At 40.1% G+C, this 13,803-nt stretch overlaps 1 protein-coding gene across 6 annotated transcripts in view; it reads right to left on the bottom strand.

Moving 5' to 3' along the window:
• Positions 1–13,412, bottom strand: part of LOC109905796 (Friend leukemia integration 1 transcription factor) — a 32,772-nt gene extending 19,360 nt beyond the window's left edge. Inside the window, exons 1-5 of one of the 6 annotated variants that reach the window (XM_031791012.1) lie at positions 13,226–13,412; positions 10,598–10,685; positions 2,421–2,632; positions 1,931–2,088; positions 977–1,180 (exon numbers count right to left, since the gene is read on the bottom strand). In XM_031791012.1, the coding sequence (XP_031646872.1) occupies positions 977–1,180; positions 1,931–2,088; positions 2,421–2,632; positions 10,598–10,642 (619 nt within the window). In that variant the 5' untranslated portion in view covers positions 10,643–10,685; positions 13,226–13,412. Of the gene's footprint in view, positions 1–976; positions 1,181–1,930; positions 2,089–2,420; positions 2,633–6,033; positions 6,144–6,182; positions 6,270–6,325; positions 6,474–10,597; positions 10,736–13,225 lie in introns of those variants that run through there. The other 5 variants (XM_031791013.1, XM_031791014.1, XM_020503403.2 and 2 more) reach the window with 5 other exon arrangements.
• Positions 13,413–13,803: the final 391 nt, after the last annotated feature.

The following is a 13,803-nucleotide window of genomic DNA, read 5'->3' as shown; positions in this document are numbered from 1 at the left end:
GGTGTGACCAACATCTGCCTTATGCAGAACGACATGTCTCCTTCAGCATAGAGTTGATCAGGCTTTTGATTGTGGCCTGTGGAATGTTGTCCATCTCCTAATCAATGGCTGTGTGAAGTTGCGGGATATTGGCGGGAACTGGAACACGCTGTTGCACATGTTAATCCAGAGCATCCCAAATATGCTCAATGGGTGACACATCTGGTGAGTACGCAGGCCATGGAATAACTGGGACATTTCCAGCTTTCAGAAATTGTATACAGTTTCTTGGGACATGGGGCCGTCCATTATCATGGTGAAACATGAGTTGATGGCAGAGGATGAATGGCACAACAATGGCCCTCAAGATCTCATCACAGTATCTCTGTGCAGTCAAATTGCTATTGATAAAATGTATTGTCCATAGTTTATGCCTGCCCATAGCATAATCCCACAGCCATCATCGGGCACTCTGTTCACAAAGTTGACATCAGCAAACCGCTCGCGCACACAACGCCATAGGCTGGTTGAACGTCCTGCCAAATTCTCTAAAACGACATTGGAGGCGGCTTATGGTAGAGAAATTAAAATGAAATTCTCTGGCATCAGCTCTGGTGGACATTCCTGCAGTCAGCATGCCAATTGCACGCTCCCTCAAAATTTAAGACATTTATGGCATTGTGTTGTGTGACAAAACTGCACATTTTAGAGTGGCCTTTTATTGTCCCCAGCACAAGGTGCACCTGTGTAATGATCATGCTGTTTAATCATCTTCTTGATATGCCACACCTGTCAGGTGGATGGATTATCTTGGCAAAGAAGAAGTGCTCACTAACAGGGATGTAAACAAATTTGAGCACAACATTTTGGCGAAATAAGGTTTTTGTGCATATGGAACACTTCTGTGATCTTTTATTTTAGCTGGGACCAACACTTTACATGTTGCATTTATATTTTTGTTCAGTATAGATCAATTAAAATGGCTGCCAGAACTTACTTTCCCTGAGATAATTGAGATGAGAGAGCAGGACTTCAGCGTTGTACATGGTGGTGAGTCGGAGGAAGTCGTCCTTGCTCATCTTACACAGTTCCTTGCCGTCTGTGTTTTGGAGCATGGCCGTGTCCATCTCCAGCAGGCCGTACTCCTTGATGGCCCACTCCAGCCACTGGCGGACATGATCCTGAGACCACAACGATGGATCTGGAGGAAGACAAGGGGACAGAGGTAATGTACTGTAAACATCACTGGACAATCTACCATTTTCACAGTGATTGAGAATGCAATTCAAGTTTTAGTGTCATAATTATTTCCAAATGATGGCTAATGTATTCATCCGTTATTGTCACTTGTTTATTCATCTAGTTATTCATTCATCCATCTTTCAATTAATTTATGTGACCCATCCTTTCCCAGATTGTGTAGCCTATGTAATCATGCACCTGCATATATTCTACAGTATATCTGATGTACAATAAATCTCTTCCAAGACTGACAGAGAGAGAATGTTTCCCAAAGCATTTATCCCTCATAAATAACACTCTGTAATATGTGAATCAATTAGCTAATGTAAAGAGCTCTTTGACTGAACAGACCTCGGTTGCCTCAATGTGTTGAGTCATGCTCCCATGAGTAAGCTAAAACATGACTAACAAAAGCATCAAAGATCCTTCCCCCGTGGCCCAGCTAAATAGATCTGAGGCTAATAAAAACATTTCTATGACATCAGAAAATGAATGCCAATTGAGAGCCTGTTTATACGCCCTCCATCTGACTATGAAGAAAAACTACTGAGAAATAAACATTTCTCACAGGCTGGAATGGAGAGTCATACAACTTGTAGGTCTAGTTTATGAACAATTAATAACATGAGAAATAAAATAAAAACAATATGAAATGTTTGTTAATTATAAAGAAATACCATGTGGTTTGTATCATAGAAGTCATTGTTACCTGCGGGGACGATCACTCTCCTCTCATTGGTAGTCATGTTGGGGGGCGGAGCATTCTTCTCATCCATGTAGCTTCCGTAACTCATCTGAGATGTGTTGTTGCCCCCCACAAGCTTATTGCATTTACCCCCCACACTGCAGTCCACTGGGGACTCCCTGCTGCACAGACACACAGTGTCAATGTCAGGGAGAGACATCTTTATATTGTCTCAAAGTGTCTATTAAAGGGAGATGAAAATGTTTTGACATATAGACAACCACAGGGCCAATGGAGTGGAGCTAGAGAGCCGAATGGAATGTAAGTGCCAATTTCTGCAAGTGGCCAAAAATGGTATCTAACTGTGCACAAGCAATTGTTTTGATCAACTGTCCTTTTGAATCTAGACTAATCTATGGAACATCAACTCTAATCAGCATAGACTAAGACATACAGGGACAAAACATAAAACCTGGAGTCTAGTGAGATGGACTTTGCATACTGCTGAACATACCTGGATCCATTGATGTGGTCATACTCTCTCTTGACATTGACTCGGACTGGCTGGTTAATCCACTCTTGCTGAGGGGGTAATGGGTGGATTTTGTGGGGCTGGACGTAGTCCTGTGTGCCAGATGCAGTCATGTCTGTCTTGGGTAGAGGGGCAGCAGCAGCGTAAGGAGGCTCGAACAGGGACTGGTCTTCACTCACCACTGACAGTGCCTCCTGTAGGCCAGAGGAGGAGCAGGTTATAGCAGGGCTCCTCTAGAACAACAGAGAGAACCTGTGATCTCACAACTTCAATCTCTCACTTGTTGTAGACACATTTTGTTTAGAGTAATTATGTGCAGTTATGTCTCATATCACAATCTGGCATCCTAAGTGCTTTGTGTATAGAGCAATTGGGCCTATTTAGCAACTACAGCTTCCTGTTGATGTTACCATGACTTCAAACATGACTACAATTCGGATGACTACTACACACAAAAAGATCTAGTCTGAGTTTTCCTTCCACAGAGAAGGAATGGCAGCTGAAGACTCAACTGGATCAGGGATGGGATCAGTTCTACATTGACAGCTCTGCTGGAGCAATGTACGTTTATTAAATAAAACAAACGTCTCCACTGGTACACTCCTCTGTCTGTGTCCACGTGTTCCGTCTCATGCCTGGTAACTGATGCATGGAATACATATCAGATCTATCATTGTCAGAGATGTATATGGGCTAATGGGAATACAATACTTGCTATTCACAATGATGTGACATACAATAACCTTTACACAGAGCCAAAGAGTTCTAGAGTATGTATGAGATATACAGGTAAATGGCTGCCTGTATAGAACGGGGCAGCCTCTTAGCTAAATCAGTTTTAAACCCTCTGTTTACTATGAATAAGGAGCTGGTGAGGCCTGCCTTGCCTCAGCTCTGTCAATGAATCATTTTAATGAAACAAAGCAGTAGCAATAGAGACAAACTGATCTAGAGTCATTAAAGTTAAGCCATTTCAAGGATTATGCTCACGTCTGACACACATCTGATCTGATAGCATCTGATGTCACAGATTAGACAGAGGTATCTGTAATCCTGGGGGATTAAAGATATGTTCAAAGATAACATACTCGATCAAGACAATGATGTGCCATTAGCACACAGTTCTTCCCCTGTCGAACAACAAGGTATGTACGCATCAAAACACGTCTGACTTTGTTCATGAAATAGCAAACATGGATAAAAAAGGCTATTAAGTGCTACATTTCAATGAGTCCTAACAAGTGAAAAAGTGAAGCAGAGTTAGCCTGAAGTTCCAGTGATACATACAGTGGCCAGTCTGCTGTTTACAGCCTGTGTACTCATTTCCTGAGATGTCTATCTTGGGACGGGGATTTCTATCTTCACCGCTAATCAGAAGAATACACATATTATATTCACGTACAGTACGATTCAGAAAACTAATGCTACAAAGTACATTCACTAACACTGACTGTATGTGTCCGTGATGTGCCAGAGGTTCCAAACTGACCAAGATGACAGCTTTTGAGGCCATTCATTGGGAGGGCTAGAGGGACGATACTGTGAGACAGCATCAGATAACGCAGTCAGAGTTGGACAGACATGCCTGTGATTTCATCAGTCAAACCATCATACTGTAGCTGGACACTGGCAGTCTGGCAGCCATATACCCTATCAGAGTGGTTTATTCAGCAGCTGGCCAGGGCTGTGGATTATATGTTGAGAGCAGTGAGGGAATGTGCAGCTCTGCTATTATGGCTGTTGCACATTACATTTACACTGACATATCAGCCCCTGCCATGTAATCCATGATTGGCAAGTGGCATGTGCCGATCAAGATTACAGGTTTTAAAAATAGTGTGAATGTATGCACTTCCAAACAGTCTAACACACCACTCTGAGTCTATTTGGTATGTGTGTTCTGTATCAGTGTGGAACACACACACGTCTATGGTACGGGTGGGACAGAGATACAGTTAATTCATCTACATTTGTCTCTTCTGAACATCTTGTGCCAACAACCCTTCCCATCTAGGCTATTCAAGTAGTCTACCAGGGAACAATAATAACTGCACTCCAAGTCTTGCTTTCTCTAAATTATTTACTGTACATATCAATCATTAAATGGTACATAGGGTGCCATTATCATCTCAAAATAGTGTAATGTTGTTCACCACCCTCATTCATAAACTAACAGATCTTTCCAAACTATTATTGGGAAACTGACAGTGGAAGCTGCCACGTGCCTAGGCCACCACAGATGCTTTACAGCCAAACAGCCTGCCTGCAAATGCATCATGTCGCGTTTTGTTAAAGGGTTTGTGCGCCAGTGCGCTACTTCCAGACTGCACAGGTCTATTTTGTTGTCCACACACACTCATCAGCATCGTTGCGATTCAGGGGGCATTCCTGTCCTTTGTTTGAGGAGGAAAGGGAAACCTGTCAGGAAACCAGATTGTGTAGAACAGGAAGCTCTCATGGCTCGATAACACCCCCCCCCTTTTTTTTATGACTAAAGTCAGAAACAGTTAGTAGTCAATCAAATATACACAGAGAGACATACACAGTCCTGATACATTTATAATAATGAGTCATTATTGTTGTTATAGTATTGTCATCAATACATGATAATTTAGGATAATATAATTAAACAATCATTTCACAAGGCCTACATTTTTCTATTTTGCATGTTTGAGTGTTAAACAATCACAAACCAGTCGGGTGAGAATTATTTTATATAAATTAAACATTTCTGTGCAGTCAACGCTTAAACTGTTCAAAAACGTACACCTCACCCAGCCACCACTTCAACCACACAAACCAGCTTCTTTCAACCAGCACAGAAAACACACTGACAGACAATACGTTTACATGGCTATTATAATAGTCCAGTTCGTTGGATATCTGAGCGAAATAACTCGGCCATGTCTACAGGACAATCGGCCATGTCTACTCAAACTCAAGACACAATACCGTGGTGTGAAATGCAGGGACCTAACCATCAAATATCTGCATAGCAATGCATCTGGAATTTCAATACCGGAGGCTGCATGGCTAACCGAAGACCGCGCTTGAATACCCGTCCCTCAAAAGTAAAATATGCACTCTCCCTGTAATTAATTACTTTTTGTGTTCAATATAAGCATAAATACCCAGGTGAGCATGTGAGCCTTTTGTTAATAGTGAATTACAAGGAGATGCGCAGTTTTTGCTTCTCAATTAACCCGTGATATTTCCAAATTACATTTTGGCCATTGACAAGGCTACTAAAAATGGCAACTGTTCTAACACTCTTTTTACAACCGAAAATATTCGTATAAAATCAATGGTTTTACGCAGGGATTGTACTTCCTTGTATATCCTGCATAATGAACGACATGAACCACCAAAACACCATCATTAACGTTTTGAACCATGAACTGCGAGAGGATCCCCGGTCACCGTGCCACCACTATTGCGCAGCCCCTCTTTGACACATCATACATTACTTGACAAAGAAACGCACGTTCATCTAACAGTACAGCCATATATCGCCTACATATTGCTTAATCCCTCATCATCACTATATCAACTGGATAAATATAATTGCCCTACATTTTGTTATATAAATACATACTTTTCACTGAATAAAATAAGCACTTTGTTTAATTCCAGACGTGAGTCTACGCGCTCGCATCCAACCAAATTCTTATTTTCACTTTCAGAGTTTCCTAAAGGAAAAGGAAACTTCGAGATAAAGAGGAAAATAGAATGACATCTGGTTACCGATTTCGGAGCAAAATAAAAAGCCGTTCATTGCCCAACATTGTAGGCTACTACTCACAGACATAGCAACTCATGCTAAAAGGAGGCGCAACTCCGAAAAGCAAAGCTTTCACAAACTCGTACACCCCGTCCTCCACCCTTACCTTAATAGTTCCGTCCATTTTGCGCAATTTTCAGCGGACCCCAACAATATTCCAAACATGACACGCTCCTGAATTAATTCCAGCCCCCGATATATCTCAGGGAGAAAGAGACAGTTAACCGGATGTTTTTTTTTCTCTACATTTGGGAAGGGAAGTCACCGCTTTTGAGAAGGAAGCTATGTGTGTCACTTCAAGCCCTGCCTTCATTGCAGTTCCAAAAAGCAGGATACTTGTCACGAAGAGATAAGCAAGGAAAACAATTGCGTGTTCCCCCCTGTTAATGTTTTTACTCGGAAACATTTACAGAATGGTTGCCAGCGTTATGCATATGTTGCTGTAGGCTACATTTGAGCATTTTTGTTATCCAAAAGTCACAGACACTGGCGAATGAGTTTGTTTCAGCAATTCCATCAATATACATGTATTATGTTACATTTACTTTCCAATTAAAAAGTTATAATTTTAACCGCTATAGGCTGTTATGGGATTCCATTATGTTTTATAATATCCGTATGCATTGCTTTAAAGCAATGCGTGAAACAGTTTTCCACAATTATGATTTTACTGTAGCCCAAATCATTCCCAACTCTATTAACTTTTTATATTCACGTTTCCACTGCGAGATAGATATATAAAATAGCGTTTCACTTTCAAAGCAGACAGATGTTTTCCTCGAGAGTGCTGATGAAATGAACTGTAAATCTAACCAAGAGGAATACGAACTTGAACTACCTGTGGCGAGGGTTGTTGCGATCTAGGCTACTCTTTGTTATAGCCTTCCAAGCCTCTGTGAAGTTTTCCTAATAAAACCCAAGCACGCAGCGCCCCAGAGGCATAATATCAATGTCTGCTCTACACGTGTGAGTCTGCATCAAACACAGGAGGGAATGATAATGGATTGTATATTTCCAAATATTGCTAAGGGGAACCCCGTCTCTTAATATGTTTGGAGATTAGTTAATGAGTAAATGTGTATGGTTTTCGTTAAAGTAATGATGAAGTGTACTTACTCCCATGTTATGTTATTACATTGTTATTACATTATTATAGGCTTGTAATATTATTTTGGTTGTTGTTGTTATTATTATTATTATTAGACCTAGGCTATAGTTGAACTACTTTCTTAAGCTACTGGACCCATGGACAAAAATCTCCAGTCCCCATCCCCAACAATTTTCCCTCTACATTTGGAAATTGTCCTTGCCATTTCAGACACAAGTTCAGCGCAGATGCTAGACATGGAGCCAGCCCTGAACGTGACCAGACCAATGGGCTCTGCCTGGGGGAGCGGCCAGGCCACAGAGCGGCCAAACGGAGCCTGCGACGCTGCCACTGACAGACTGGCCGACCTGTCCGCTCTCGACTTGGGGGTCTGTTGGGGGAGAGGCCCCCTCTATACCACCACATCTGGATCCTGCTTGGGGTCAAGGCTTCTCCTGCCTGAGGCCAATTCAGCCTCGTGTAATTAAGGGAGACCCCTTGTTTAACTATTTAGTGGCCGTTACATTTTCTTATTCAAGATTCCTGTTTTGGTTTTGTATTGGAGTTAGGCCGAAAGAAAGTAGGCCGAATGAATGTCATGGTATACTATTCATTATAAACTGGGTGGCTCAAGGACTGAATGCTGATTGGCTGACAGCCGTGGTATATAAGACCGTATATCACGGGTATGACAACACATTTACTTGTACTGCTCTAATTACGTTGGTAACCAGTTTATAATAGCAATAATGCACCTCGGAGGTTTGTGGTATATGGCCAATATACCACGGCTAAAAAGGGCTGTATCCAGGCACTCCGCAATACCACACCTCCTCGTGCGTTATTGCGTAATTATAGATTCCATTCATTTTAGACCCGTTTGCAATAGCAGAGGGCATTGGTATGGCTTAGCGTTTTGAAAATAATAAATGTTTATTATTTTTAATAGCCTGTTGGCTAGTAGGCCTAATAGTGAATGACTGTCATTGTATGGGCCATATAAGTAGGCCTATTTCAAATATGCCTAATACCCCGTAAAACGCAAACAAAATCTTATGTGATTCGTTGACACCTGAGGTTACTTCAGGTATAATGTGACCAAATTCTGAAATCACTTAGCACTATTGATTGAGTTGGTCACAGAGCCACAGTAACCGAGGCAAATCGCTAACAAACTAAAGACTAAAGCTAATCAAATTATTCACTCCATTACGCACGGAACATGCATGCTTATGCAAAGAGAGTGGTAACAAATATTTTCGGAGGCCAATAAACAGATGCAAGTTGGTTTATACAGCGAACCACAGAACATCTGACTTGACGCTGAAATCTGACAGCCAGACATTTCCTACCACGAGCCTTGGGAAGCCCTAGCACCTCCATTGGACAATACACGTGGGTTCGTTTCAGTTTATGCTCATCGTGAATTTATAGCACTTCACAACTTCACATGCTTACAAATGTTCAATAATAGCCGATATAGACCTAAGACGTCTCCATTAAGTTACCAAATGATCCAAGGATAAATTATGACGGTGATCAGATCATTATGACGGTATTATTATAGGTTTTCATTTGAATTATTAGGCAATATTATTAGCCTACTGAAAGAGTCCTATGTTTATATTATTCGTGAACAAATATTAATTCATAAAAGACTAAACAAATTCCATTAGGCCTAGGCCTACAGGTTGTCTGTTGTGACTTCTATAAATTAATTTATGTGACAAACGTTTTAGGCCTATTATTCTAACCACTACATAGACATAGACATGGATCGGCCATTTAAGATTGTTCATTAGACTTGAGAGTTCAGGTAAGTCCCTTCTCTTTCTCCGGCAAAAATAAAGCCCAAGTAAAAATACTCAGAAAAAAAAGCAGAGATCGAACCGTTTGGTCCCTTGCTCCGGACCATCATTAATTTGAGATGTACTTTTATTGGAGAGCTTGAGTCTCGCCTGGCCTTAATCAAACAAAACCAATGCTAGACCATGAAGCAGAATATGTCTTACAAATGTGTCTTGAGAAGTGCCTGGTTCACATTCTGAACAATTAATATCTTCCCCCAAATGCAAAATAATTCAGTGAAGGTTTAGATTAAAACGAGGGCAATGTGATATTAATTGAACTGACGAACTTGGTGTTCAATATTGGTTGTTTAAGCAATCGTAAGCATTAAATGGTTCACCTAAGAACACTTTACACAGGTTCCTGGATTTGTTTCCCTGTCATTGACTTGTTGTCTTATTTAGGGAGCAGAAAGGCTCATTTCAAAGCATATTTTCTCCTCAAACATTCCTTGCTGTTCAAATCTCCCAAAACAAATCAGAGAACTCAAGCAATGTGGCCAGTGACATTTTCTGCAGAGCGCTACAAACGGTATGGATGTATGAAAAGAGCCCTTATATGCAAAGGGAAATAAGTCGACAAAGTACAACAAGTCACTCTTGGAATATTTTGAGTATAAAGATTTTATTAATTGACTAAGCACAAATGTTAATTTTCATAATCTTCGACCAATGATCTATGACAGAAAGACATGGCATCACATTTCCTCTACTATTTTAAAACAGCCAGATTCCCATAATAGCCTACGGAAATGTTGATGTGTTATGGTGAGCACTCAATGACAGGTAGGCAAACATTCCCATAATACATGGCGACTGCACTTACACTGATAGTTTCTTAAACGTAGGTTATGGCATGCCGTGGATTGTGCACTTTAATATAGGCTATAAGATTAACAATGGGAGTGCATATTTCGTTTCCAACAAATCGTCCCAAGGCCTATACATTGTCAGGTTGCAGGAATTCCACGTTGTACCACGTGATTCAATGCACAGAGTTTTAAACGTGAAAACCAGATGTGCACTATTTGCTTTGTTTACATTCTTTGAGACTGTGGCGGAGAGAGAAAAAAACTGCATGATGTCAAATATAACAATGTGCTATAACCGTCCCGCACTGGAGGCAAAGACATTCAATTAATCGTGATGTCCAGACAAATGCAGAGAATCACATTATACAGTAGTCTACCATAAAATGTTTGAATGCAGGTCTATTCTTGCATAATGGTTATAACATGGTAACAACAACCGAATAGAGAGAGACAATTGTGACAAGATTTAATTGATACCTATCATATTAGGCCTAGGGTATGCTTACCGATAGCTATTTAAAGAATGACAAGAAGATGCTAATTATTCACAAAGGATCATCATGAATAGAAAATTAGGGAGGACCCAGACTGTTCAGCAAAATTACCTGCTCGAAGAGAAGATATTGTCTTACCTTGACGTAAGACGAAGTGTCAGGCACGGTCTGAAACATGTTCATAGAACCGAGAGGGTCGAGAGGTCTTCAACACTGTTCAACGGAACTTGGGGAGAGGAATATTAGAACAAAAAAGGTGAAAAAGTGAAAAAGAGCAATATATTCTAAAATAATAAGACAATAAATTAATTATAAACACACAAATAAATATAATTGTAAAACATAGTAATAATATGCTAATAATGTGCACAATAATTATACTAGTTGGCTAATGTGAACAATAATACTATTTATAATAATTATGGGCATATTGATCACCAATTGTGGTTCAATGCAGACGAAAATAATCAATAATGTAATAACAATGTAATGACAAATAAAGCCTATAGTGTGGGGAATAATAAATATTATATCATGGCAATATGTCATGTCTGATTGGTGGAAGAATGACTCAGCTTCCTATTGGTAAAGAGCTATAGTATAGGCTAGACGTAACACTGGAATCACAAACTCTCCCGCTAGACGTAACACTGGAATCACAAACTCTCCCGCCCACTCCTTCAGTAATGCATTAGACCATCAACAACTTTTCTTCATAATGCACTAATATCCACACATCCAGTATTCAAGCTTCATTCATCCATTAACTCATACTTCATTGACTCTTTTGCAAGCAATTTTTTTTATGTTAAATTAAATAACTTGTATTTTCAGGGCCCCATGCAAACTTTTGTGAATGTTCAATGGCAGTGATACCTCCTGAAAATCTTCCCCTCAGGCTGATAGTTCCGTTTTCTGCATTCTGGTTGTTATCACGTTAGCTTTGTTTTGATATTGTCGCCCTCAAGTTAAATGATTGTTTTATGTATAGGCCTAGCCTCAGGCCACACATTAAATTAAATAAACAATTTGAAAACCTTTTTTATTTCGGAAGCCTTTTGCTATTGTTCATGTTGTTGTGATATCAGGGTAAGTTATTGACAAAGTTATCAATAACCAACACAGCTAGAGATCTCTGGAGCGCGCCAGGAGCGCCTTGCGGTTTTGTGATTTGCGTTCCATTCTGTGAAAGCACTTCCACCAAAATATATAATAGGTTCAGATTTGGTTCATAGGCCCACTGTAAATTATTGGACTCAGACTTGATTCATTCAGCCGTATGACCGTCCGTGCACTGTTGTTTCCTTCATCACATATTTAGTGGTACAATGATAATCTAATTACCAGTCACATATTCGCATCCATAATACCACTGTTCATGATGATCGGAATCACTACCATGGTTGAATGACTTTAACTTGCTCGATAGACAACTCAGGTGGAGATCCCAAACCCCAACCTTCCCTACTTTTCTCCCTAAAGCTTACCACATATTGAAACACTTTTCTCTTTAATAAGTGCAGCTTACAAAGTCTAGGGTGAAAGGGCAGCTCGAGGACGAAGTCTTTGGTCGTTCCCTCGGTGTGGAATGATTAAGAAGATTGGCACGTGCAACATTTAACATTCCTAACATCAAGCAAATTACACTGAGACAAACACTGGTCTCCAAAAACAGAACGAGTGAATAATGAAAACTAACTTTTTATTGTCAATGCAGATTGCAGCCATAGCATAATTAATTTCGACTCGTCCGTTGACAGGAGACACTCACTGTCACTGTGAAAACTGTGAATAACGAAAGGTAAGGAAGCACTTGTCGATATAGGCCTACAATACATGGCGCAGGGACCCCAAAACAACAGCGGCATTATGTTAAAAACAACCACATAGCAAAAATACGACGAAAACAGATAGACCGCTACACATCCAGAATTCATGTTATAGCAATCTCTAAATAAGTAAATATGAAACACACGAACTGACTAGTGTGTGATCAGATATTTTAAAGGCCCACACTCACATATTTATGGAATACTTTCATGTTTGGCTGAAATGTTTTGGTTATTGAATTTCTGCCGCATCACCTCGGCTACTGGTATATTATCTAAGGGGCTTATGATCGTGGCACTATTGATAATTGTTGGTGAGCACTATTTTCAGCTTCTGCAGGCAAACGTTAGGCTCGCCTCATAAAGTTTCCCAAATGCATCCAATTTCTAAACGGTAAAAGAGCATAGAATTCCGCATCTGTAGCCAATTAGGCGACTAGCGGCTCAGGAGGACTGTTGAATAACTGCAGTGGCTTTCCTCCGAGACAGCCCGTGGGCTGAAAGCCTCTAGTGTTACATTTTAAGCATCTTACCTTGCACAAGCGCGTGCTGTCATCCATCATAAATGAGAACGAACTGATTTTCCCTAATCTATGCACTTTTTCTAACCACAGTTCTCACTCATCTAGAAACCTTGAAAGCGAGTTATATTAGGGCAAACCAAAACACATTTCGAAAACAAACTTGTAAACGAAAAAAAATCATTTTTAACGGATGATAGCCTGAAAAGCATTTGGTTAAGCTAAATTGAACCAGATCCGAAGACTGGCATGGAATCTTGATAAATGAGATAGTTTTATGAAAAGGCATGAATCTAGAATTAGTAAGAAAACAGTGGAATTGATTTATGGTCACCAAACATGCTGCATGCACAGGTTTGTGGATGGTTAGAAAAGACAACGACTAGCATTCTTACAAATGGAATTTCCTCACCCACCTGTCGTTATGTTGTCAGTCGTCTATTCTTTCAGTTGAATTATTCCCCAATTGAAATGATTTGTCCCGTCTATTCAAAGTCGGTACCATGGATGACAGTAAGTTATTTTTAGAAGGCGTACACAGGGTGTATGAATGAGAACCTTACTGTGATAAGAGAGCCGCCAGTCGGCAACCAATTGGAAGAGAGCGAAAAACTTCTCGTTGCGTTTAGTGTGAGAGGGAGCCGGAGTTGCAAATCAACTGAACATGAAATAGAAGAAATCTAGAAGACATAGGAACAGCACCATAAAAAAAGCAGGTCCTTTGAAATGTGAAAAAGACTACGGCTTAATGTCCTTCCGCCCTCCTTTCGTAAGCTATTGACTAAATAAAATATAGGCATTTTTACACACCTGTCCATGCAGGCTATGTGTATGTTATGGATAGAACAGGAAATCGAATGAACTTTGTACAAAAGTTAAATAAAATGCTTTATCAAAATAAATATCATGCCAACTTTGAAACCCCAAATTATATTTTATTGATATCATCCCTATGAAACAGTTTCTGTTGTTTAACATCATGTTATCTCACAAA

The sequence above is a fragment of the Oncorhynchus kisutch genome, linkage group LG15, assembly GCF_002021735.2.
Source record: "Oncorhynchus kisutch isolate 150728-3 linkage group LG15, Okis_V2, whole genome shotgun sequence".
NCBI classification, from domain to species: Eukaryota; Metazoa; Chordata; class Actinopteri; order Salmoniformes; family Salmonidae; genus Oncorhynchus; species Oncorhynchus kisutch.
Note: the sequence above shows the minus strand (reverse complement) of the source record. Positions and strands in the feature narration are given on the sequence as shown.